Raw genomic sequence first — 23,946 nt, 5'->3', positions numbered from 1 at the left:
TACGCAGGGCAGGGAGGCAGCGCCACCAAAACGGCAGGGCGCCAGGGAGACCCCACCCTTGCAGCGGGTCTCTGGAAAGTCAGCAGTGTAATCGGCTACAGCAGGGCTCCTGTCCTCTCCTCAGACAATGCTTAGAAAGTACCACAAACTTTCCAGAAACATTCATCGTTTACCTATCCAGTTGTTAATAAATCCTTTTATGAAGTCTGGCTATGAAAGCACACTCTTAAAAATATAATTCAGGGACTTCCTGGTGGCGCAGTGGTTAAGAATCTGCTTGCCAATGCAGGGGACACGGGTTTGAGCCCTGGTCTGGGAATCCCACAGGCCACAGAGCAACTAAACCCGTGTGCCACAACTACTGAGCCTGCGCTCTAGAGCCTGTGCTCTGCAACAAAAGCCACCACTATAAGAAGCCCACGCACAGCAACGAAGAGTAGCCCCGGCTCTCCACAACTAGAGAAAGCCCACGTGCAGCAATGAAGACTGAACGCAGCCAAAAATAAATAAAATAAAGAAATTTGTAAGAAAATACAATTCAACTGACACAATTAAGATTCTCCTGCAAAAAAGGAAACAAACCTTATGAAGGCTAACTTCCTAAGAAGTTCAGCTTTTCAGAGGACAGCTACTTCCAAGAAAGTGGGATGGGCAAGTATGCAGAGACTCTCACTAGAGCTGAGCCCACGCATGCACTGAGAGGTCCGGTGCCCGCCCCGTGTGGGTCTTGGATAGAGGCGATAGAGACTAAGAAACTTATAATTTATTAGTTTATCTAAATAGTCTGAGTTCTATCCTTGAGTAAGGTAAGAACCTGCAAAAAAGCTACAGTTTTCAACATTTAGTTGACCCCTTCCTTGAAAAATGCCTCACCGCACTTTGCTTTAGTGAATGTCTTCATCTCTTACTAAGGGTCTTTAAGAAAGAGACACACAAAACTTGCCCTACATTCATTCTAGAACTATTTCAGGAATTGACACTGCGTGTATACTGACACAGACGTGTATTCTCTAATACAGGAAATATCTTTTTAAATTAAGAGATAAGAAAATCGCCCTGCCCAACCAGAGAATAATACGTGTCCCTTTCTTATTATGAGAACTTGGCTGTTTGTTAGTACAACCTGGAGAAATTTTAAACACAGATTCTAGAACACAGAGTTAAAATCTGCAGAAATGTACATCCCGGGGATCCAAATATTTTTTTGAACTCTCCCAGCTTTTCTAATGCAGCCACTCCATGGACCGGCATCTGAGAACCACTGTACAGATGTTTCCTGCTCACTGCGTTCCAACATTCAACAATATCACAGCCCTCCATCTGTTACTCTCCGTTTCCTCACCCTATTAAACCACCAGTGAAATCTGCATTCCCCCTTATCTTGCTCTTTTCCCTGGTTGATACGGGGGTTCCATGTGGGATCAGTATCTGTCTGATCTTTTGATGTTCAAGGACAGAGGGACCTCAAAGCCAAGACACCACAAACCTCACCAGAAGTTTGCAGGATTCCACCCTCTCGCTCCCAAGATAAACTTCTGAGCTGCAGACAAAGATCATAGCGACAAAACAAAAGAAGGGGTTTCATCCCTCTTTTCATAGATCTCCGCTAGCCCAGGGATGCTCCACTGGCCTCCTGCTTCCAGGGCAAAGGCTCCCTGAGCGTATGTTCTCTCCTATCCCGCCTGCTTTACGCTTCCCCACCAAGCAAGTTCCATGGCTGGCCAGTTTCGGTTCTCCCCACACATACCTAAGGAAGCCCCTTCCTTGTCTTTCTTTAGGGTCTGCTCTGCAAGGCCCAGGCTGGGGTTAGGCAGGGGCAGGCTCCACATTGCTGCTGCAGACTGTGTGGGTAAGTCTGCCTGCCTCGGGGACAGCAAACCCTCCCGGACAGCAGACCAAAAGCCACTTTCTCCAACAGTTACACCAGCAACAAGCTTCACCTTTTTCAGTTCATGCAAAGAGATGCAGAGAAATGCAAGCCTTTGAAAATATCACACATTAGACATATTTTTACTCATGTATAAAACTACTCTTGAAATTCTTTTAAATTCTAAAAAATGGTTTAAAAGCTCCTACTAGTTTTCACGACTTCCATCAAAACACCATCAAACACGACAGAGAGATTTGGTTTTTCTCCTTACTTGTCATTGGCCAGGTGATAAAAGCGCCTGTTCACACATCCGGCGCGCAGCAGGGCCACCGCATCCAAGTAGGACAAGATCTTCAGCAGGATTTCTGAAGGCAAACTGAGAGAGGGAGGAATCAGAGAAACATCCAGAAAACAACTGGCTGTGCATCTCCAAATGGAAGGCAACAAACAGACGCTTCCTGCACAAGAGGCACACTGCACCCTCGTCTTCAATCATTTCTCGATTGATACGCTCTGCTTGTTACAATTCTCATGACTTAAACCAATGCAGAGACCCAAGGGTACAAACAGCTAATTTCCTTGGTATTTTTAATCAGGTTTTCACACTGGAAATGGAAATGAAAGACAGAGGACGCACTCGTGGCTACAGGCAGACCTCAGATATTACTGCAGGTGGGTTTGGTTCTAGACCCACCACAATAAAGCGAGTCACAGGAATTTTTTGATTTCCTGGTGCATATAAAAAGTTATGCTTACACCATACTATAGTCTATTAAGTGTGCATAGCATTATGCCTAAGAAAACAATGTATGTACTTTATTAAAAAAATACTTTATTGCTAAAAAATGCTAACCATCACCTGAGTATTCAGTGAATCGTAGCAGTAACATCAAAGATCACTGATCACAGATTGCTGTAATATAGTGATAATTTAAAAAGTTGGAAATATTGTGAGAATTACCAAAATGTGACACAGAGACAAGAGGTGAGCACATGCTGTCAGAAACTGGTGCTGACAGACATGCTGACACAGGGTGGCCACAAACCAGCTGGTAAAAAACGCAGTATCTGCAGAGCACGATCAAGTGAAGTGCAGTGAAACGAGGTCTGCCCGTATTAATAAGAAAAACACAACCACCCCCGCTTCCAAAACATACGAGCGGAATAGGATACGTCAGCTTGTTCTCCCCCAGCCCAGGCGACACCCGCACCCTCCTCCCGCTAGACCTCACCCCTGTGATGCTTCCTCTGGGGCTTCAAGGAGACGCCAGGCCCCGGAAAGTTCTCTGAAGTGTCCTTTTCATTTCATTCATCTGCCCAAATAAATAGGATGTTGAGATGCATCCTTAATCTCCCATCTATTTCTATGATCTTAGAATTTTACAAAACACTGTAAGAATCTGAAACGCCTAGAAAGCATGACTGGTGTTAGAAGTCAGGAATGGGCACTTTTGAACCTCATGCGAAAGGAAAAATGAAAAAACAGCTACAGGAGATTGTACTCGGTGGCGGGGGGGAACGGGAGAGAGAAAGGGACAGAGGAAGGCGAGGGGCAGGACAGTCAAAGAAAACCTCCCCGAGAAAATGTAACTTGTGCATGCTCGTTCTCAGGGTGTGGGAATTCACGGTCCACACTGAGGACCCTCTGCAATCCCCACTCACGCTGTCCTTGCTCCCTGTTCCCACAGAGAAAGCCCAAGCCCTGCGGAGCCGCGTGCGGACCCACGCTCAGGTGCCCAGGCCCGTGTGTGTCCAGGGACCCAGCCCTTCCAGCCCTGCCTCCCCTCCGGCCGCTGCTCTTCCCCAACATCCGTATCAGCCTCCGAAAACCCTCCCCCGAAAGTGCACCGAGACAGTGCTCTCCTCGTCCCCCATCTCCTCTCGCTGCCAAGCTTCTGTCCACACCTGCTGCCTCCACCACCCTGCCTCCCACTTCCTTTTGGCTTTCTACATTCGGTGTGAAATATACACACACTACATGCGAAATAAAGTGCAGCCCATTGCCCGCCACTGGCCTGGAACAGCTGCAGAGGCGGACCCGCGCCCAGCACCGCTGAACCAGCCACCCCTGTTCTAGCAGCCAGCCCCTCTCCCGGGTCACATGCCACCCCCCTCCCTTTCTGGGACCTCGCTGGTCTTTCCTGCTCCCCGGTGGTTCAAAACGTCCCGGGCCCTCTGAGCTCAGCCCTGAGGCCCCTCCACTGCCACCTCCACACTCTCCCCGGCACCACCGGCATCCTCGCTGCCTGTGTCCAGTGCCCAGCTGTCACTCTGCCTCCCACCCCCAGCACTCTCCAACCCCACAGGCAGCACCTCCACGGACACACCGCTCAAGCCAACAGTCTGGGATTCCCGCCTCAGGTCTGTTTCCCCAAACACCCACGTCTAGTTCATAAACGAGTCATGTCACTTATGCCCCAAATGTACCTCAACTTGGCCAGTGTCTCTCCATCTCCCCTCCTCCTAGACAAGGGAGACAGGTAAACAAGTAAACAAGGTAATGTGAGAAATCAAATGGCATCACACCTCCGTGCTTAAAATCCCACATCATGGACTTCCCTGGTGGTGCGGTGGTTAAGAAGCCACCTGCCAGTGCAGGGGACACGGGATCGAGCCCTGGTCCGGGAAGATCCCGGATCCCACATGCCGTGGAGCAACTAAGCCCATGAGCCATGACTACTAAGCCTGCGCTCCAGAGCCCTCGAGACGCAACTACTGAGCCCGAGCACCACAACTACTTGAGCCCACGTGCCTAGAGCCCGTGCTCTGCAACAAGAGAAGCCACCGCAATGAGAAGCCCATGCACCTCAACAAAGAGTAGGCCCTGCTCGCCACAACTAGAGAAAGCCCGCGCACAGCAATGAAGACCCAATGCAGCCAAAAATAAGATAAATAAAAGAATAAATTTATTTAAAAAATCCCACACCGTGAATAAGGTCCAGACTCCTCCCCATGGCCTCTGGGCCCCTCCCCCTTGCCCACCGACCCTGCTCCTGCAGCAGGTCCAGGCCCCCTCTCTGCCCACCTGGCTTCCCCTCTAGATGCTCTTCTCCAAGCCCTTTCATCTCAGTTTTCAGTTCTCAGCTTAAATGTCAGCTCCTCAGCAAAGTCTTTCCTGACCATCCTAGCCCACTAAGCTGGATTATGGAGTCCATTTGTTTTCTTGAGAGCACATACCCCAATTTATAATCCATTCCTTGTTTTAATCTGTGTTCCCCCCACAAGACCGTAAGCCTCATGAGAACACGTGTGAGCGGCTCGCCACCTGCATTCTCCTCCAAGCATAGCACCTGGTACAGAGAAGGTCCTCGGATATTGATTAGAGGGACCAGCTGGATGCGTATCTGTCCTACTTCTCCTATCAGGTTATCATATGACAGATTCTATTCCCAGAGTATACAAAGTTTAAATCAATGTCCTTAATTAAATCTTTCTTTTTTGTCCTTTTCTTTCTTTTCAAAATCATAGTGAAAGTATGTACACTGTTACCTGACCTAGTTATGACATGGTATTAAAAGCCCAAAACTTGAAGTCAGGCAATTTACGTTGTAAATGCGTAGACCAGGTGCACCCCCCGCCCTGCACTGTAAGACGCTACAGCAGCGCCAAGCTTCCAGGACTCCACACAACACTGAGCGTACAGCTGGTGCTCCACAAACATCAGTACAGTACGAATCCACAGCATTTCAGCTTCAATCTCAAATAATACATTTTTTTAAAAGTTTCTACAGATCTTGCTGCTGAGGGTCACAGTACAGAACCTGCCATAGCAAAAGAGGCTCCCAAAATCCTGAAAGCTAAAAAAGTCAGAGATCTCGTAAGCTTTCAGAAGAACACACTTTAATCTTCTTTCTCGTTTTTCAAGGGTCTTTATCAAATGGGAAGTGAATAATTCTGAAGAACCTTTTTTAAAAAGGAAAACTAAATTTACTTGTCACTTTTAGAAGTTTAGCTTCATGAAACTAGTCTAATAATGACAGGCTGATGACTCATAATCATCCTCTCCGTGTTGTGCATTCTTCCGACACAGTTCTATTCTTAGAGAGCTCAAAAGAGCAACCCCATGGGCTTCCCTGGTGGCGCAGTGGTTGAGAGTCTGCCTGCCAATGCAGGGGACACGGGTTCGAGCCCTGGTCTGGGAAGATCCCACATGCCACGGTGCAACTAGCCCCATGAGCCACAATTACTGAGCCTGCGCGTCTGGAGCCTGTGCTCTACAACAAGAGAGGCCGCAATAGTGAGAGGCCCGCGTACCGCGATGAAGAGTGGCCCCCGCTTGCTGCAACTAGAGAAAGCCCTGGCACAAAAACGAAGACCCAACACAGCCATAAATAAAAAATAAAATAAAATAAAAAGAGCAACCCGGTATATGCAGCACCCCCAGAGCAGCAGACCACCTCTGCTCCTTACCCGTCCAGAGACACAGAGCAGCCGGTGCAGGATTTCCCACAGGGCTCATCCAGCCGGGCACGGTGACCCAGAGAGGCGCAGCCCGCGACCAGCCTGACACCTCGCCCGGTTCTGAAAACAAACATGGAAAATACAAAGTATAAAGGCGCCTGTCCATTCCCCTCTACAAAACATAAAGGATTCATAAACTCCAAAGACTACTCACTATGAAACTTCATCTACAACAAGGGAGGGAGGGAGGGAGGGCAGCAGGGAGGATGGTGAGACATTCAGCGTCCTGAGTAAACCTGAAAACTGGACTCAGTCTGACTGACGTGTTTTATTATAGGCTGTCAGCATATCAAAGAGCTGCTATAAAGTGTACGGAATGGAAATAAAAAGGGAATAGATAAAATGCATCAGCTGTCCAGTTCCAATAACACAACAGAAACCTAATAAAGATAACATCCACAGAGTAAAAAAATGTAAATTTGTGAACCAGAGCTGCCACCACAGTCTCCGAGTTTGCCGACCTTTGAGGAATAACGGCTGGTTCCAGCTCTGGCAGTCACAGCCACAGGAGGACCACACACTCATCCTCAAACTCGCTTACCCTTTACATCTCACATTCAATGGAACACGTTTTAATTGGCATTCTTTTTATTTTAGTGGTAAATAATAAACGTAAAATAATAGTGAATCTTATAGTCAATGGCTTTTAAGACTTAATGAGATCTAACATTTTATGCAGTTAGTCCTTTTCAGAACCTCCCAAAATAAATTTTTATTAAAATCAGTCCTCAAGACCAGCAGTACTCAACAGCAGCTGGGCAGGGATCTGAAATGCCCAGAAAGTCACCAAGCTCAGTTTCCCACTTCCAGGCAGCAGTGCACAGAGAGCGCTCCTGGTGGGCACACGACTTCTCCTGGGAAGATCTGGAAGCTTCCTCTTTACCCCCTCCCCAATGCACACACCGATAAGTACCCCACCTCCCGGCCAGCATGCTACTTCAGAAGTGACTAAACTCTAGAGCGCGCGTCTGTGTGCTCAGCTCGCCAGCGCCGCGGCTCTGAGGATGCCCTTTGTTCACCAAGGGTTTTGCCACTCCCCCACCCCATTCTTCCCACCAAGATGACTTCCTGGATATATTTAGACTGTCACTCAAAAAGGATATGGGCAATGACTGGGGGCAAAAGGAGAGGGGCCTAAGAACTTGGAAGTAAGGGCAACAGTCTCTCTGGAAGTGGAAGCATGAAATCCACACGGACAGATCTGAACAGAGGGTAGCCCTCAACCCCAAGCATAACCTGCTCTTAGGAGGCACGGGGAGTGTATCACCCATGGACTCGGAGTAGCCTGGCGCCTGCCACGGAGATGGACACGCCAAGATGTACGCGTCAGCAAGCACTCAAGTCGCCTGACGATGCCCCAGGTGATTCTGACCAGCCAGAGGATGAGCTTCTCTTCCCTTAACAGATTTTTCTCTTCAGAAACAAGCATAATGGCTGGCACACAGTAAGCCCTCAATAAACATGAGATATCCTCTGCACACTGCCACCTCAACCCAGGAGAGGCTGAAAACGGGAAACCATTCCAGATCCTGCTGCTCCCCACGCCTCTCCATCCCAGCTTCAGCAAAAGGCACTCAGGCGCTCTTCATCTTATCTGACTTCCTAGCCAGATGCAGAGCAGTAGGGAAAGGGCAAGGAGAAATGCTAATCTGGAGAGCTTTGCAACGCCCTCTCCCCCTTTGACCAGAGAACTCCGCCTGTGCTGTAATTTTATACTTCTGTTGTTTCAGCAAACATTTCCACAGAAGAAAAGCTTTAAGTCCATCGCCCTGGCTCTAACAGTAATCAGAGGTAAACTACAATTTCCTAATTGTATTAATTTCCTAGGGCTGCCTTAACAAAGTACCTTAAACTAGGTGGCTTATTGTCTCACAGACCCAGGGGCCAAATGCCCAAAATCAAGGTGCTGGGAGGGCCATGCTCCCTCCCAAGACTATGGGACAGAATCCTTCCTTGCCTCTTCCAGCTTCTGATGGTTGCTGACAATCCTTGGTGTTTCTTAGCTCATGGCAGCTAAGCTAACTAACTCCAATCTCTGCTCTCTCCTTACAAAGCCATCTTCCCTCTTTGTGTGTGTGTCTTCCTATAGAACAGCAGTCACATTCAATTTAGGACCCACCCTAATCCAGCATGACCTCATCTTAACTAATTACATCTGCAGAGACCCTATTTCCAAATAAAGTCACATCCTGAGGTTCTGGGTGGACATGAATTTGCGGGGGGAGGTGGGGGCACTATTCAACATGATACACAATTTTTTTAAGTATTTTTAAATGATTTAAAAGCATTCCTTATTTTAAGTGGTTAACTAATCCTGCAAACTCTATATGACCTGTGTTACAGATTCAACGAAAATATCTGCAGGAGACAAAGGTTTCTGACACTTAGGCTTTAAACAAAAGGAATTTCTTTTACCCGTCCATCAAATAATAACAATATCTACCCAGAGTCCCCCAGGTGGTGACCCTTAGACCACTACAAGTGTGAAGGGTCATGCCGAGAAGTCTAAGAGTCTAGACACACACTGATGAAGACTGATGAAGGACTCTCCCTGATACACTATTTTTTAACTTAAATGAACACTGCTGTGGTTGATCAAATATAAATTTGTCTAGAAGCATCAGTAAATTGATAACAGCTTTTTGCCATTATGTATTTCCTCAATCAAAAGATGCAAAAAAAAATCAAAACTATTACCCTAAACCTTTCCAAGGGAACTGAAGAAAAGTAAATCAATACAATCTATTGATCAGTTTCAATCTAGCAAGTTAGCAAAGACCAAATAAATGATAAGGACAAGGGCAGCTCCGCTGCAGACAAACAGGCATTCTCCTTCACTGCTGGGACCACAGATTGGTGCAAACACTATGGACAGCCAAGTCCTTAAAAGGCACAGGTTTTTTTAAGCCAAGAATCTCACATCTAGAAATATAACCCAAGGCAAAAAAATGAGCCCAAAGACTTCACTCAGGAATGTCCATCTCAAAGCTGTCTGCACCTGGAAAAGTACCAGAAACTGTATAGACATCAGTTAAACCCCACGACCTCTGTAAAGTGAGCCACGTTCAGCCAATAAAAAGGGACAGTTTCAATACAGGTGGAAGTGTTTGCACAAAAACAAGTTCGTGACATCTCCCAGATGTCTGCACGGCCAGCTCCCTCACCTCCTGGATACAGGCCGCCATTCAAATGTCACTGTCTCCCTGAGATCTTCTAGCCATGCTCTCTAAAAACGCCAATCCATATCCCGCGCGCGTGCATGCGCGCGCACACACACACACACACACACACACACACACACAATGCCCCCCCAGCACCTACCGCCATCCGACACCACTCATTTTGCTTGTCTACCTTGTTTGCTGTCATTGGGGTGTAAGCACCATGCTGGCAGGTCTTTTGCACGAGTTTTGTTCCCTGCTGATTCCTCAGCACCCACAACATGCCCAGCATGCAGAAGGCATTCGATCAATATCTGCTAAATTAATAACATCAACTGAAAAAGGCTATATCAGTATGTACTACATAATCTTATTTTTGTATTTCTCTCTTAAGGGAAAATGTAAACACATACATAAAAAGAAAAGCGATCTTCGAGGGAAGATAACAAGGTATTAACCGGTAATACATCCGATTCACAAGACTATGGAATTACAGGTGGTAGTTTTTAAACGGGGGCTGGAAGATTGAAGGGACAGAACACCATGTACTTTCTAATGTTTCTTAATATACTGAAAATGTAATGAATTGTGGGGGTTTTGTTGCTTTAAAACTGAGAGCCCATATACAAGAAAGTTTGGGAGCACAGTTTCACAGCACCATCCTTTAGGCTGGAGCCGTGGTTTTCAAAGGCCTACACAGCATTCTGGGTACCAGGCCCCCCGAAATCTTGGAGTACAGCCTGCAGAAAGCACAAAACTTCTTTGAAGTCTCTTATTTAATATTAGAAGTTAATGCAAATATTGCATTCTACTTGATATCTTATCATAAAAATGTATTATATGACTCACCAGTTATTTAACATTTTCCCCCAAAGCTGTTACATTAATTTTCCACGTCAGGAAGGCGCCCCCTGCCCACTGGCTCCTATCTGTTCGAAAAGTACAGCCTATTTGTTGCTGTTTTGTTTTTCCATAATTAAAATAGATCTCCTGAGTCCCTCCTTTCTAGAGCAGAAGACTAAGTCTCTAACGAGGCAGCCAACACTGACTTCTTCAAGGTCCCAAGCTAGAGGTCAAGAGCCCCAGGGCCCTCCCCTCCTGACTGTCCTCCAGCGCTCCTTCCACCGTGTTACTATAGTTACTATAGTTACTATACATCTTATCAGTATGGATTCTGGTACCATTGAAAGCACATCTCCATTTCTCCATAAAATAAACTAACTGCACATTTTCAGGGGCCACACAATTAACAATCAGTAAGTTCCATGCATGTGCTCATGGAGCTTGATCCCTAGCAGGGCCCTGTGGGGCTCCTGGACACAAAGCCTTTCTGTGCCCCCCATTTCTTTGATTATAGGAAATAGCCTTCATCCAGCCTCCTTGACCTTCCCTGAGTTCCAACAGGCAGATTCAAACAGTTGCTAATTAGGGAACGGAGGGGATACAAGACAAGGGAGAAAAAGTCAAGGAAAACAATAGTTCAGCCTTGGGGCAAGGTCCTGGTGCCCCATCAATGGGTACACACATCTTTGAGCTGTTCTGCAGATGCTAAAACGTCCTCCAGGTGGGAGAAGTCAACCATTAACGAAGGCATGCTGCCCACAAGTACCCACCGAGACACCAGACCAGTTGGAACCAGGTTGATGATGCCAACTCCCACTTACCTCACCACCAACCAATCAGAACAATGTCCACAAGCTGATTACGCCCTCTTTAAACCATTACTATAAAACTTCTCACTACCCTCTGGAAGGGGGTCACAGTTTTCGGAGGCGCTAGCCCCCTGTGCTCCCTCTTTGCCTGGCAAAGAAATAAAGCCACTTTTTTTCTTTCCTCCTAAATTCTGTCTCTCTATTTCTATTTGGCACCGGTGTATAGAAGCCAAGATTTCGGCAAAAAGCTCTGTACGTCTACAAAGTTAAGTACACATTTAGCTGATATAATTAGTAAGATGACATTTAGTTTAAAACCGCCTTTTTTCAAGTGACAAACTTTACCTGATTGCTTTGAATTAAGTTTGGTATTTTAAAAACCTACTTTCTGGGCCTGATTTTTAATATCTGACAAATCAAAGAAATTAGACCAAGTAGAAATTAAGCCAACTTGATATGCTTTCTGCTATATTTCTTACAGTTTAAGGTATTTATTTATACAAATTCACATTTTGGGTTAAAAAGGTTGACACATATCACACATTTTGTGTGATTCCTCGTTAAAAACTAATTCTTCTGCACTGAGACATTAAAAATAACCACCTACGTAGACCATAATCATTCTTAGGAGCTGACTTTTCTTTACCAAAAAGAACTTACATCTCACCAAATCACAGGTTGAGGTGCAGACTCCCAAGCCAGGCATAATTACAGGCATTCTAATTACATCATTTCAACAAAAAGTTCACTCAACTTTCAAAGTGATAAAAGATTCATCATATAACAGTCATTTCGCTTCCACTAAAAGCACATTATATATAAAGACTACTTTTAGTAATAGTGGCAAATTAATGTAAAGTTCAAGCTTCCTATTTTAAATTCCTGTCTTTCTCTCCTACATAATAGAAATTTTGCAGGCATTGTCACCATTTTGTCACGAGGCTTGTGATATGTCTAGCATTACAGCTATTTTCAAGAACCAACTATTACCGTAATACCAAGGGAGAGGGCCCTGCTTCTGAAACCAGTGTAAGTAGGGTTAGCAGATCCCAGGATGGACAGAGGACATAGTCCTGGAGATTAAGGGTTAAAAATATACCTTAATTAGTTGAGCTGGTAAGTAACAGAATACTTTTCTATGCTTAAACATAGGCATCTGGTTTGCTAGAAGGCATATTATGCCTGACTTTTTATATCTATAAATGGAGAATACCTACAAGGAAAAAGATAGTCCTCAAGAATGCAAACAGTCCTTAGCATTATCCCTCCACTTGGTAATCTAACTGGGATGATGCGTGCAGAGCTGGGACCAGCTCACGATAAAAGAAAGAGGCATTTAACAAGGCATCACGACAGCACGTGGATATTTCTGACAAACTGGATCACTCGCTTTGAGAAGTGAGCCATTATCCTTGGAGTTAAGCTGAAGTTCCTTTTGGAAAGCAGCTGCCGGCTCCCACTACCCGCTCCTTCCCCAGCTCACTCCTCGAAGTTGCCTTCTCTCACTGTGGAAGAGGACCACCCTTCAGGCCCATGGTACCCGAAGAGAAATGGAACCGAGACGAGCCTCCAAACACCAGAACAAAGAACGCCCCACGCCCCCGCGCTTGGGCATGAAGACGGCATTAGAGGATTAGAGGTAGAGCACCAAGGGGTAACTGTCTAGAAGGCATCCCTCCAGGTTTGCTTAGAAACTCAGACCAGGCCTTGACGTCGGAGGTGCAGCTCCCAGACCAACCTGCCTAACAGAGTTACCTGGTTAGGGGTTGAGTCCTCCGTTCGTGAACTGGGAGCGGGAGAGAAAACCGATAATGTTTGATAAGAAGAATCTACTTCTCTAAGTTATAAAGTCATAAAAAAGACAAAAGGTGACTCCCGGTCCTAGAATTAGGAAGCAACTTTGGGAACGCGTTCTGGAGGGGACCCTGCCAGCGAGCCGCGGGTGGAGCGCGGAGTTACGCACCAGCCCCCGCAGGTGAGCGCGTTCACGCGGCGGTTCACCGCGAGGGCTGCTCAGGGTCGCGGGGCTCGCACGCCGCCGTTCCCCGCAGGGCCCACTAACCGAACGGAGGAAAGAATACTCCCGGGAAGCTCCTCTACTTGTATCGTGACTTGGGGTAACCCCACGCTTCCAAGTTTTAGCGGCTTCCTCCCGCCGTCCTTCCAGAGCTTTCCCGCGCTAAAAGGAGCGGCGAGCGACCCGCCACGGCGGAACCAACGAAAATAAAGGGAAAGGGAGGCGGGGGAGTGAGGGGCTTTCCTCGCAGGGGCTCCCCGGGCGCGCGCCCCCCGAGAGTCACCTGAACCCCGAGCCCCCGGCTGCCTTCCCCGCTCTCCCGCGGGCCGAGCCGTCGCCGCCGAGTGGCGGGGTCCGCGCCATGAGGCCGCGCCAGGGCAGTTGCAGTTGCCGGCCGCGTCCGGTCGCCATGGAGACCCAGCGCATATGCTGCTCGGCGCGCTCCTCCTTCCGGCCGTCGCACCGCCCCGGGCCACGCCCACCCTACGCCAGCGCGCGCCCCATGCGCGTGCGCAGAAGCGGGGCAGGGCCGAGGACAGTACCGCTTTTCCACGGGCTCCAGGGGCGGTTCTAGAAACTTCCGGGGCCCGGCTTCTACGCACGCCCGACGTGCTGACGCCGAGGACGCCTGGCGGCCGCGTGGACTTTGTGGTGGCTTTGTCCCTTCCCACCTGCTGGCTCTGGGGTAGTTTGCACGGTTTCCTGTCTGGTTTCCTTAGGAAGAACAAACGCAAAGGCTACATCATCTGCCCATAAGGAATATGATAGCGACAATCAGAACGAGAATTTCTGTTTATAGGGGGCTCTCTAGGGGTCGCAGGAACAAGCAGTTTATAATTGCTAAATTGACTTTCGCAAGTTCTATTTGAATTAGCGCCAGGGGCACAAACCCCGCCACCACCAACACGGCCCCGCCTTCTTGTCGCGCCAGGTACTGCGGCGCGTGCGCAGGGGCCCGCGCAGGGGAGTCTGGGAGGCGGCGAGAGGTCAGCGCGCGCTCTGGTCGCCTTGCACTGTGGGAGATGTGGTCCTTGTGCCTTCCCCGCTGCGGCAACTCTGGGAGAAGTGACGTCCTCAAACTACTATTCCCAGGACTCCTAGGGGTTTCCCCGGTTGCTTTGCAAAGGCCTGACGGGGATGGGGTGAATGTCAGCATAGAAAGTAATCAAATCACTTTAATTCCAGTGAAAAGAGGGCCGAAGGGAAGGAGGACATCAACTCTTTTCGGGAGACTTTATCTTGATTTACGTTGCTGGAGCCAGAATTATCGGTGTGAACGCGAGGACTGGAGTCCGCGTCCGGCTGGGTGTGTGGTGGGTAGTGAAGGTTTACTCGTCACAGCTGGCATCTTCCCTAAGCGGAGCGGCTTTCCGGGAACATGATTTGTACTTTCCTACGAGCTGTACGGTGTACGGAGAAGCTGCACAGGTCCTCGGGGGAGCGGTTGTTTTTGGCACACTTTGTACTTAACAAAGCGTGCTTGAAGACTGAGCCCAATTGGAGATGGGAGCCGCAAGAGCAGAAGAGAACGGTGCGACCTAGGTGTCTTTTGGGAGTCACCCAGAAAACCATCTGGACGCAAGGACAGAGCCCGCAGAGAGCGAAGGAGGACGGCAGCAAACAAGTGTCTGTGCACAGAAGTCAGAGCGGGAAAACCGCCATCTCAACGTCACAGAAAGGTAAAAGGGAAGTCCCTGTAACGGTCAGTCTTTCAGCAAACGTGATGAGGGCTGCCAGTGCCCTTTTACACAAGTTCAGTGCTAAGAATAAACAGTTCACACAAATTAAAAGGTAGAACCGTTAAACACAGTTTAGAACCAGAGAATACAGGCCCACAATTTTCTTCACAGATCTGAACTCAGATTTGAAAGTTGGTTTTGATATAACTTTGCTGAATTATGTCTATAAAATTTTTCTCAACTTTTCTTAGTTTGGTGACAGCTATATAAAACTTAACCATTGTTTAGAACTTTATAATAAACAAGTAGATTTCCCAGATGTTAGTTCATCTCATTTGAGCCTCAAATTTACTGTTTCAGACAGACATTAGTACTCATTAGTATGTATAAGGCATATTTCCCCAATTTCACACAACTAAAAATTGAATGCAGATTTTTCCAGTCTCAGTTTTCTGATATCCAGGACAACCACTCCTGTATCTTTAGTCTTTCAGAATAGCACTGCCTCTGGCATTCCCTCTTAGATGTGATACTGCTTTTGATTTACTATTTTGGTCAGTAAGAGGCAGTTTCACAGGCTTTCATTGGACTTTACCCATTATGGTAGCTTTTAATCTGCCTCAAGGGAACTAAAGTAGGGACTGTTGTTGCCAATTACTGAGAATGTCCATTCCAGTTATACGTTGGGAATCAGGGAAATGACTGCCACGTAAGTCCATGGCCCAGCTGTGAACCGTTTACAAGCCAGGCTCTTTATTATACAGCCACCATACGTACATGACAGAGGGACCATAATGACTCCTTGGGGTATTGATGTCAGCTCAGACTCTGTCCAGCAGACCTTGAAGTGTTTGGGTGTCCCCCTTTTCCAGCATACAGTCACCAAGTGAATGGCCGTAGGGCTCAGGTGAAGGACGAGGGGAATCACATATACTTGCTCAGTATAGAGGCTGGTCTTCCTTCAGTAAATGGATTCCAGGTCTGAAGACTGATTCACGTCCAGAAATTGAGCCGTTCATTATCATGGTTGCTCCCACCTGGCTTCAATGCCACGGCCGTCCCCATGGCGTCAGGGCGCTTTGTTCTGTAACGATGTGAAGTGTTTTCCAGGCCCTCCTACAGGACAGTCGGCTGGTGGATTTTGCCCTCGGTGTATTATACCCACTGTAGCGTGCCCATAGTTTGCCATGGCAGTTCTGTCATTTTTACTTCACTTAATGTGGATCACGCTCATCTTTGCAAGAGCGAACGTAGCCATGCACCAGCTCCCAGGCTGCTTGTCAGACTTGAGTTTTTGCTCAGAGGAGAGTACTGCCCCTGTTGATCTCCTCTCACTTGTCCAGTTCTGTATTCTGTGACCCTTCACGCTGCCGTTAGGATACAGCCGGCTCTGCTGGTAGGGCTTCCAGCCCCTTTTGGGGATGGCCTGTTTCCTCTTTCCTCCCAGTTATGTTGTAACCTGGCCAGAGCACATGTCTCGCTAGATGGAAGCCCCCGCCAGGTCTTCAAGGAGGAAGAAGAGCTAGCCTTTAACTGGGAGGCATGAGCTGCTGCTTCACGCCAGAGGGTTCAGGAGAACCTGCGGACTCAAGATTCTGGAGTGCGTCAGCCTTGATACCCCCTTGCCAAGCTGCAGGCTCCCTCTCTTCCCAAGTCACGACCTTGGCCTTGGCACAAGAGACCTGGTGGGGTGAGAGTCCAGCCTCTCTGCTACTCTTTTGCCCTGGGCCTGGTCCTCAGCTTTTTCTGCCCTCTGGGTGCAACAAAGGAGTCTCCTGTTTCGCTGTGGAGGAGGCGTCTGACTTTCACACTTGACCTTCATTGGTGATCAGTTACCTCGTCCTCTCACTACCTTTCTCCAGTGCATTGGCAGCCCGCTACCACAGCCATCCAGTCCGAGTCCTTATAATTGCTTATTCCCCCTAAATTCCCAAAACGCAACACCCATCAGTGCACTCCCTCCCACCGGTGCTCCAGGCCACCAGCGGTGAGAGCCGCGGCAGTTGTGCGACCACTCCCTGCCGGGCCTCAGCTCCTCCTGCCACCAGGGACGAGTCCTCGAGGCCAGCCAGTGGCCAGTGATCCAGCTCCAAAATCCCAGTTTGGAGCTGCTTCCTAGGACCACTCCTGTAGTCCCGTCGTAGGGCGAATTCCAGGGAAGCAGACTCAGTGGGTTCTGTGGGCAGGAGGTTTGGGGGCCTCCCGTGGGGAGGCTGGGCTGGGCTGAGGGAGAAGCTGAAGCATGGGGCGTTTGCGATAGGGCCTCCGCCGGTCCTGCAGGAGCTCGAGGGCTGGGCTGGCCCTTGCAGTCCTCTCATCTCAAGGTGTGGGGCTTGGGCACCAGCCAGGCACTGGGTGTGGGGAGGGCCAGGGCCTTGGATGCAGGGATTCCGCCAGCCAGAAGCCACGTCAGCTCCCCGCACCGGGGGTGACGGGAGCCTCGGTCCTGCGGGAAGCACGTGGGTGGTCACCACAACACCCCTCATTGCAGAGACAGATGGCAGGAGGGGTTCTGTGTGAAAGTATATGGTCTGAAAGGGTAAAGAAGAGGAAGGTAGACGATGAGCAGCTTCTGCTGAAGAATAACATGATGCTTAAACTTCGAGAACGCGTGGGCTGAGTGATACTCGGTGCGGGCTTTGCACGTAGTACATACAGTCGATGTTTGTGGTTGAATAAACGGGGAAGAGCCTTCCCGAGAGCCTAAGCGAAGCAGCGGTGAGTGTGCCGGGCAGGAATCGGGAGCAAAGGTGTTGGGGCAAAGGCCTGATCTGGGTCACAGGGAACGTCGCGGCTCCTGACCAGCGCGGGGTGCCGTGTTCTCAGCGTGCCACCGGGCTCACAGCGGGCAGTTACTGCTCATTAAGTGTGTTTTGTGACCTCGGTAGAGAATAGAATGAGATGGGTTATTTTAAAAAAAAAGAAAGTGCAGTATCTGTGCAGGTTCTTCATTTTCTAAAGCAGTTCGATTCACAAATCTGCCTGGCCAAGCAAAGTCCTGTTCTAAATTCAGTTCTGTTTTGTTGTTTCACAGCCAGCAGGGTGGCAGGCTGGGAAGGTCACTGACTGTTGAGGGTCGAGGCCCATTTTGACTGCAGCTGACAAAGCCAACAGGTCTCTTACTGTGTGAACAGCAGACCGTATACAGTGGTGCCTAATCAAGGACTGTTGTTTCCACTCAGAGGGACTGGATCACTTGTTCAAAGGGTTTCCTCATCTTAGACAATAAGGAGGCATTAAAATCATAACGCTACCTAAAGTAAAGATTCGATTCCTAAGCCCTGCTCCCAGAATCCTGCCGCGGTTCTTTCAGAAAGTTTCTTCAGGTGGTCCTGATTCACAGAGATTTGACAATAGCTGCTCCAGAACATGTACCGACCCCCTCATTAGGTCCTGAGCCCACGTCTCACCTGCTAGAGATCCTGAAGCCAGACACATCCCTGCTGACGTCCGGCACACATGTAACCAGTGGTGTTTTCTCTTTACAGTGAAAGAAGCTGGAAGAGATTTTACCTATTTAATAGTGGTGCTTATTGGAATCACCATTACAGGTTGAAAACACAGCAAGTATAAAACCCCTGAATATCTTTTTCATTTTCCATTTGTCTCGCTCTCGCTTTGCTTGAGCTTTTTCTTTGATTTTCAGGTGGCTTGTTTTACACGATCTTCAGAGAACTCTTTTCTTCATCCAGTCCTAATAAGATATATGGAAAAGCCCTAGAAAAATGCAGATTAAATCCCGAGGTTAGTCCTCAAGATTGCGTTACACAGACTCTGATCAGGGAGAGGAATGTGGTGGTGGGAGGGGCAGGCAGAGGTCACGTGCTAGTTCTGAGACTAGTGGATTTATATAATAATAAAACCGTAGTGGTTGGATTGTGATTACGTTATTAGCTCTTTGTTCTGTACTTGAAATGCTTTGATTACGAGTAGCACCCAAAGGTCCATGCGGCGGTGTTTCCATCCTAAGGGTACAAGAGAGTCGTTGTACTAGTTGTCATCAATAATAAATGTTTAGAATATACCAGAGTATTAAACTCACTAGTCTTTTTAAAACCCTGATTCATGATCTTGTGATCATAATAGTAACTGTTGATGCTTATTGAGAGCACGTTATGCACCAAGCACTCTGCTCAGTGTTGGAGCACATCGTCTTTATTGAGTCTCACAAGAACCACTTGTGTTGGGTGCTACTATTATCCTGTTTGCAGAAGGAAACTGATATTTAAAGAGATTAAGTAACTCCACTAAGATGACTGAACCGGTAAGAGGGAGAGCCAGAACCTCAATCCCAGTTTGGGTGATTCCACACTTAGGCTCTTAAGCACAGCCTGCCTGAGCCACGCCCTGGAGGATGCAGATGTGGAAAAGCCGCCTCCATTCTTTTAAGGATCCCGTCCAGAGGAAGCTTTTCATAAGGCTTTCCAGTCACAGAGAGAAAGTGCGTGTAGCCCGTGCAGTGCCAGATTTTACTCCTGGGTGGAAAACGTTGGCACTGAAACATCTTACTCATTGACATCTTAATTCTTGTACTTTGAAAGAAAGTGGCAGGTGGCATCATAAATATCAGGGCTGCTTCTCACACAGACCAGGGAGTAAATGTCAGAGAAACAGCCGTGAGGCCCCTGGGGAGGGGAAGCTTTGGAACCCGCAGATCCTCTCAGCATCCATGCCCTGCCCTGGGTTTCCCTGGGGCACCACCTCCAAATGCTCCATGAGTGTCTCTAATCTTGTCAGGGTGCAAACGGCAGGAGCTAAGGCCTCTGGCATCTTTCTTTTTCCTGGACTCAGGGCAGTCTGAGAACTGTGGAGGAGAAGGCAGAGGGGGAGGTGTCCCTCTGAGTAAGTTGAAACTCAGCAGGGAGTAAAGGAGGTTCCCATTAGAGTTATTGGGGGTCCTAATTACCCCTGACAAGAAACCCTTTACAGGGTCCAGAAATAAACACGAGCAGTAGCATAATTACATGTCAGGGCGCATCTCTAAGAAGAGAGGAAGAGTTGCTGTGTTATTCACAAACTCGGTCTTTCATAGATCTTCAGCATTTTGAACAAAACAGAACTTCACAGAATAAACACAGAGAGCGAGGTATTATTAAGGTCATAACTTAATTTGCCGCCTAAAAGAGCTCTATGAAGAATAATTAAACTTCAACAGTTCGATTTTGTTAGGATTTATTAGGGGCCTATTGTTTGCCAGGCACTTTGCTTGGTTGAGAAATAGAAAATACTTATGTTTTGATACAGACATGTTTAATCTATTAAATTATTTGAACAATCGTTTCAGCTACACAGTTCTTAAATATGTCTCATCTTACATATTAGTCTCTATATGTGCCTGAAAATTTTGATACTGAAGATGCCCAACAGACCAAATAAGAAAAATTTCCAGAGTTGAAGCAATATTTGTTTTAGTTTGATATCACATTTCTGTTTTTTTGAAAAGGTTCCGAAGTATTTGCATTTTAAATTCAGTAAAAATTACATTTACACTTCATTGTGAGTTCTCCCATTGGGAATAATGGATTCCTACCTCTAGATCTGGTTTGTTTTAAATAAATCATTACTTGTTTTTATTTGTGTATTTAATAACTAAAAAATTATTTTGATCTCATAGCTTTTAGTATTAGACCCCATTGGGTAAATTTCACTAAAAATGTTCAGACATTTAAATATTTGAACACTTTGTTACATCGTGTTTCTTTTTGTAAAAGGGGAGTGGAAACAGCTCCACTTCAGCCTAACTGTTCTGAAACTACAAGTAACACCATAAAGTTACCTATTTCATTCTCTGTGCATGAAAAGTTTGAGTGTTAATTATGGGATGATTTTTGCATAATAACTCTTTTCCCAGTTTTCTTATCATTGGAGATATCATTTTGAAAGAGTCCCAGGCTTTTTTTTTTTTTCTAAAATAAACCACTCAGTTTGTCAGAAAATATTTCCCTAGGAAGCTTAAAAAAAGTAGCCCTGACTGAGGAAGCGTCACCTTACTTTGCAGGTGCTAAGTGTCTTCGGCGAGCCCCTTAAAGGCTATGGGGAGATGACGAGACGTGGCAGAAGGCAGCACGTCAGGTACTGCAGGCGGCTTGGATTTGAGAGCTTGGGGTGATGTTTAAGTGCGAGGAATTCAGGCTTGTGTGTTTTCATTGTCTTGACAGTTTTATTGAATACGTAAAAGATGGGCTGAAACACATGCGTGTGAAATTCTACATCCAGGGCTCCGAGCCCGGGAAGCAAGGAACTGTGCATCTTGAAGTGAAAGAGGTGAGATCGTGTGGGGATGGGGTTTCTTGAACGCAGACTCAACGTAAAGTGCCAAAGAGCAGGGAAGCACCTTGATACTCATTATTTTTTTCCAGAACCCAGAAAGTGGCGAATATGAATTTCAATATATATTTGTAGAACTTGAACCATATTCTAGAAGAACTATTGTCATTGAAGATAATCGATCTTAAGACAATTAAAAGAACAAGCAACCACGTGTTTCCTTATGGATGTGGAAAAATGCACATGAAGGCTCTGATCTTCACAGCCCTCTTCCAGAGTCTATTTCGAATAAAACAGGAAGGAGTGTAGCTCATAAAAGTGAAGGCAACTGGGTAGTTGTTGCATTTAGACAAACTGAATTAGAGGTTTTCTTGTACAGTGAAAAATCATGAAATAGAGCACACCTTATGTTAAATCATTGAATTGCTGATCATGAGCGGTGTTTCTGCTGTACTTAACATCATCTTTTATGATAAGAAATTTTTGTTATTAAAAATTTTACACCACATAAATAAGAAAATAGAGGTATTTAATGCTTTTTCATGTTGTATAACTGTAAAAAGTCTGTGAAATAAAATTGAAACTAACAGAAAGATGTCAGAAGCAGCGTCCTTCCACATATTTTGGAATCTGACTTGAGAAACACTTGAAAATATTTGAGAAATATAGGGAACCAAGTGATACACTCTCCAAAATTATCATAGATAGGTGTACGCGTTGCATGTTTTTTATTTGTTGTTTTTCTGTTTTTTCTTTTTGCGGTACGTGGGCCTCTCACTGTTGCGGCCTCTCCCGTTGTGGGGCAGAGGCTCCGGACGCGTAGGCTCAGCGGCCATGGCTCACGGGCCCAGCCGCTCCGCGGCATGTGGGATCTTCCCGGACCGGGGCACGAACCCGCGTCCCCTGCATCGGCAGGCGGACTCTCAACCACTGCACCACCAGGGAAGCCCAACGTTGCATGGTTTTTAGTAATCTAGTTTGTCTCATGTTTCCCCCTCTGTGAGTTGGGGTACTTGTGCACGGTAGGACACGTGCACGCTCTAAGTTGGGTGGACCTGGGCTCTCACCAGGTGTGTGGGCCTCTGCAGGTACCTTAGTGTTATCAGACCTCGTTCTGTCCCATGTACCCGGAGCCAAGTACAGGATACGTAAGAGCAGAAACCTGGCAAGTTTGGGTGGAAGGATGATTTTTAAAATACTGTGGTATGCAATCTCAGTTACGGTCTTAATGGTTGTCTCCCTGCAAAATTCATATGTTGAAATTCTAAGCCCCAGGGGGCGGGGGGGGTGCTTTGGGAGGTGATTAGGTCATGAGGGTGGAGCCCTCGTGAATGGGATTGGTGTCCTATAAAAGGGACCCCACATTTTCTAATAAAACTTTTTTTGTTACGACCAAAAAAAAAAAGGGACCCCACAGAGCTCCTTCACCCCTCCCCCAAGTGAGGACACAGTAGGACATCTGCAGCCTGGAAGAGGGCCTGAGTGTGTCCTTAGCCTAGTCTCAGCCTTAGAGTTTATCTGCCTTATTACCCTAAATCCTCAAGCCTCCCCAGACTATGCATTAGTATACAGATAGGTCAAAACCCTGTTTTCTGCTCTTCTCCACTATAATAACATTGTGTTCTTTCAGTAGCCTAACTTGTATCTAATTTTACCATTTCGGCTACACCTTTTTCTCCTTCCTGCATACATTAGTTTTAATCCATCCCCTACTCCCTGTTCCCACCGCCCCTGTGTGCTGGGTGCTCCCAGAGGCCTTCGGCCAGGAAGTTAGAATCGGCTTCCACACCAGTCTCTGCCCCTTGTCTCTCCCCAACTAATCTCCCTCCTCGTGGCACAAGAGCCGCTTTCTAAACTCTGGTCTGATTGTGCCCTGTGCCCACTCACATCCTTCAGTGATTCCCAGATGCCCTGAAAACGGTAAATCCCATCAGGTCCCAGTACTCTGCCTCAGTCCCCTCCCCCTGATCCCCCCTCCCCCAAGCCTAGTCCAGCCACCCTGGACCAGCTCAGACTCCACGGGGCCACTCCTTCAGACCCTTAAGTTCCAAAGTTTCACTGGTAGACTGTTTTAAGAAGGTTATGTGTGTTTTGCTACTAAACATTCTCAGGCACTTGGAATTTTCTTAATGCTTAATCAGGCCGGTCTTTGGCAGGGTAGGATTTTTCCTCCCCTCAGTGGCAGTTTCAAAAGCCTTCTACAGCATTCCATAAAATTCCTTGGGGTCACAAGGCATTATTTTTGCCCCATAATTATTGACAGTGCATTTACAGCACACAAAGAAGTAGACTGCCAAATCTCCTGCAGTCCCGGCCGTATGTCTGCAAAGCCAGAAACACCTCTTTTTTTTGTGGTACAGAGGCCTCTCACTGCTGTGGCCTCTCCCGTTGCGGAGCACAGGCTCTGGACGTGCAGGCTCAGCGGCCATGGCTCATGGGCCCAGCCGCTTCACGGCACACGGGGTCCTCCCGGACCAGGGCACGAACCTGTGTCCCCTGCATCGGCAGGCGGACTCTCAACCACTGCGCCACCAGTGAAGCCCACCAGAAGCACCTCTTGCCAGACATTCTCTCCTTAGGTCCTCACAGGTATAGGGGGCTGACTAGGGGCTCTAGTTTTACTGATGGGGAATATGGGGCTTTATTATTCGTTGGGAACCAGTAATAGGATTTCTCACTCATCCATTCAACCTTTTAGAGTCTTGTAACACCTGCTGGGTCCACCTGATGCAGAACAAGAGCGAGGGGTCGCTACCCACTAGGGGATTGGGACCAACCTCTTCTGATTCCCACTTTGTTTCACCTTCCTTTGCGCCTCCCAGACCCTCATAGTATCTCA

At 47.4% G+C, this 23,946-nt stretch overlaps 2 protein-coding genes across 2 annotated transcripts in view; one reads left to right on the top strand and one right to left on the bottom strand.

The window, feature by feature from the left end:
- FBXO15 (F-box protein 15) overlaps positions 1-13,572 on the bottom strand; it is a gene marked incomplete at its 5' end in the record, with an annotated part of 40,127 nt that extends 26,555 nt beyond the window's left edge. The window contains 3 exons of the mRNA XM_082853061.1: positions 2,142-2,246; positions 6,281-6,391; positions 13,445-13,572. Coding sequence (XP_082709187.1) covers positions 2,142-2,246; positions 6,281-6,391; positions 13,445-13,572 — 344 coding nt within the window. The remainder of the gene's footprint in view (positions 1-2,141; positions 2,247-6,280; positions 6,392-13,444) is intronic.
- Positions 13,573-14,295: 723 nt separating this feature from the next.
- Positions 14,296-21,689, top strand: TIMM21 (translocase of inner mitochondrial membrane 21). Its single transcript, XM_082853382.1, has 6 exons — positions 14,296-14,840; positions 18,329-18,391; positions 18,487-18,584; positions 20,839-20,912; positions 20,999-21,104; positions 21,200-21,689. Exons 1-6 carry the CDS (start codon positions 14,540-14,542, stop codon positions 21,293-21,295), a joined length of 738 nt encoding a protein of 245 aa, XP_082709508.1. The 5' UTR covers positions 14,296-14,539; the 3' UTR covers positions 21,296-21,689.
- Positions 21,690-23,946: the final 2,257 nt, after the last annotated feature.

This window comes from Leucopleurus acutus (assembly GCF_964270905.1).
Source record: "Leucopleurus acutus genome assembly, chromosome: 13".
NCBI lineage: Eukaryota > Metazoa > Chordata > Mammalia > Artiodactyla > Delphinidae > Leucopleurus > Leucopleurus acutus.
This window is presented reverse-complemented; position numbering and strand designations above follow the sequence as displayed.

What these genes read in the sequence shown, in the direction of transcription:
- TIMM21 (XM_082853382.1), top strand. Translation starts at nt 14,540, where the DNA reads ATGATTTGTACTTTCCTACGAGCTGTACGGTGTACGGAGAAGCTGCAC. An exon ending in TATTGGAATCACCATTACAG is followed by an intron (nt 18,392 to 18,486) that starts GTTGAAAACACA and finishes TTTGATTTTCAG; the next exon opens with GTGGCTTGTTTTACACGATC. An exon ending in TGCATCTTGAAGTGAAAGAG is followed by an intron (nt 21,105 to 21,199) that starts GTGAGATCGTGT and finishes ATTTTTTTCCAG; the next exon opens with AACCCAGAAAGTGGCGAATA.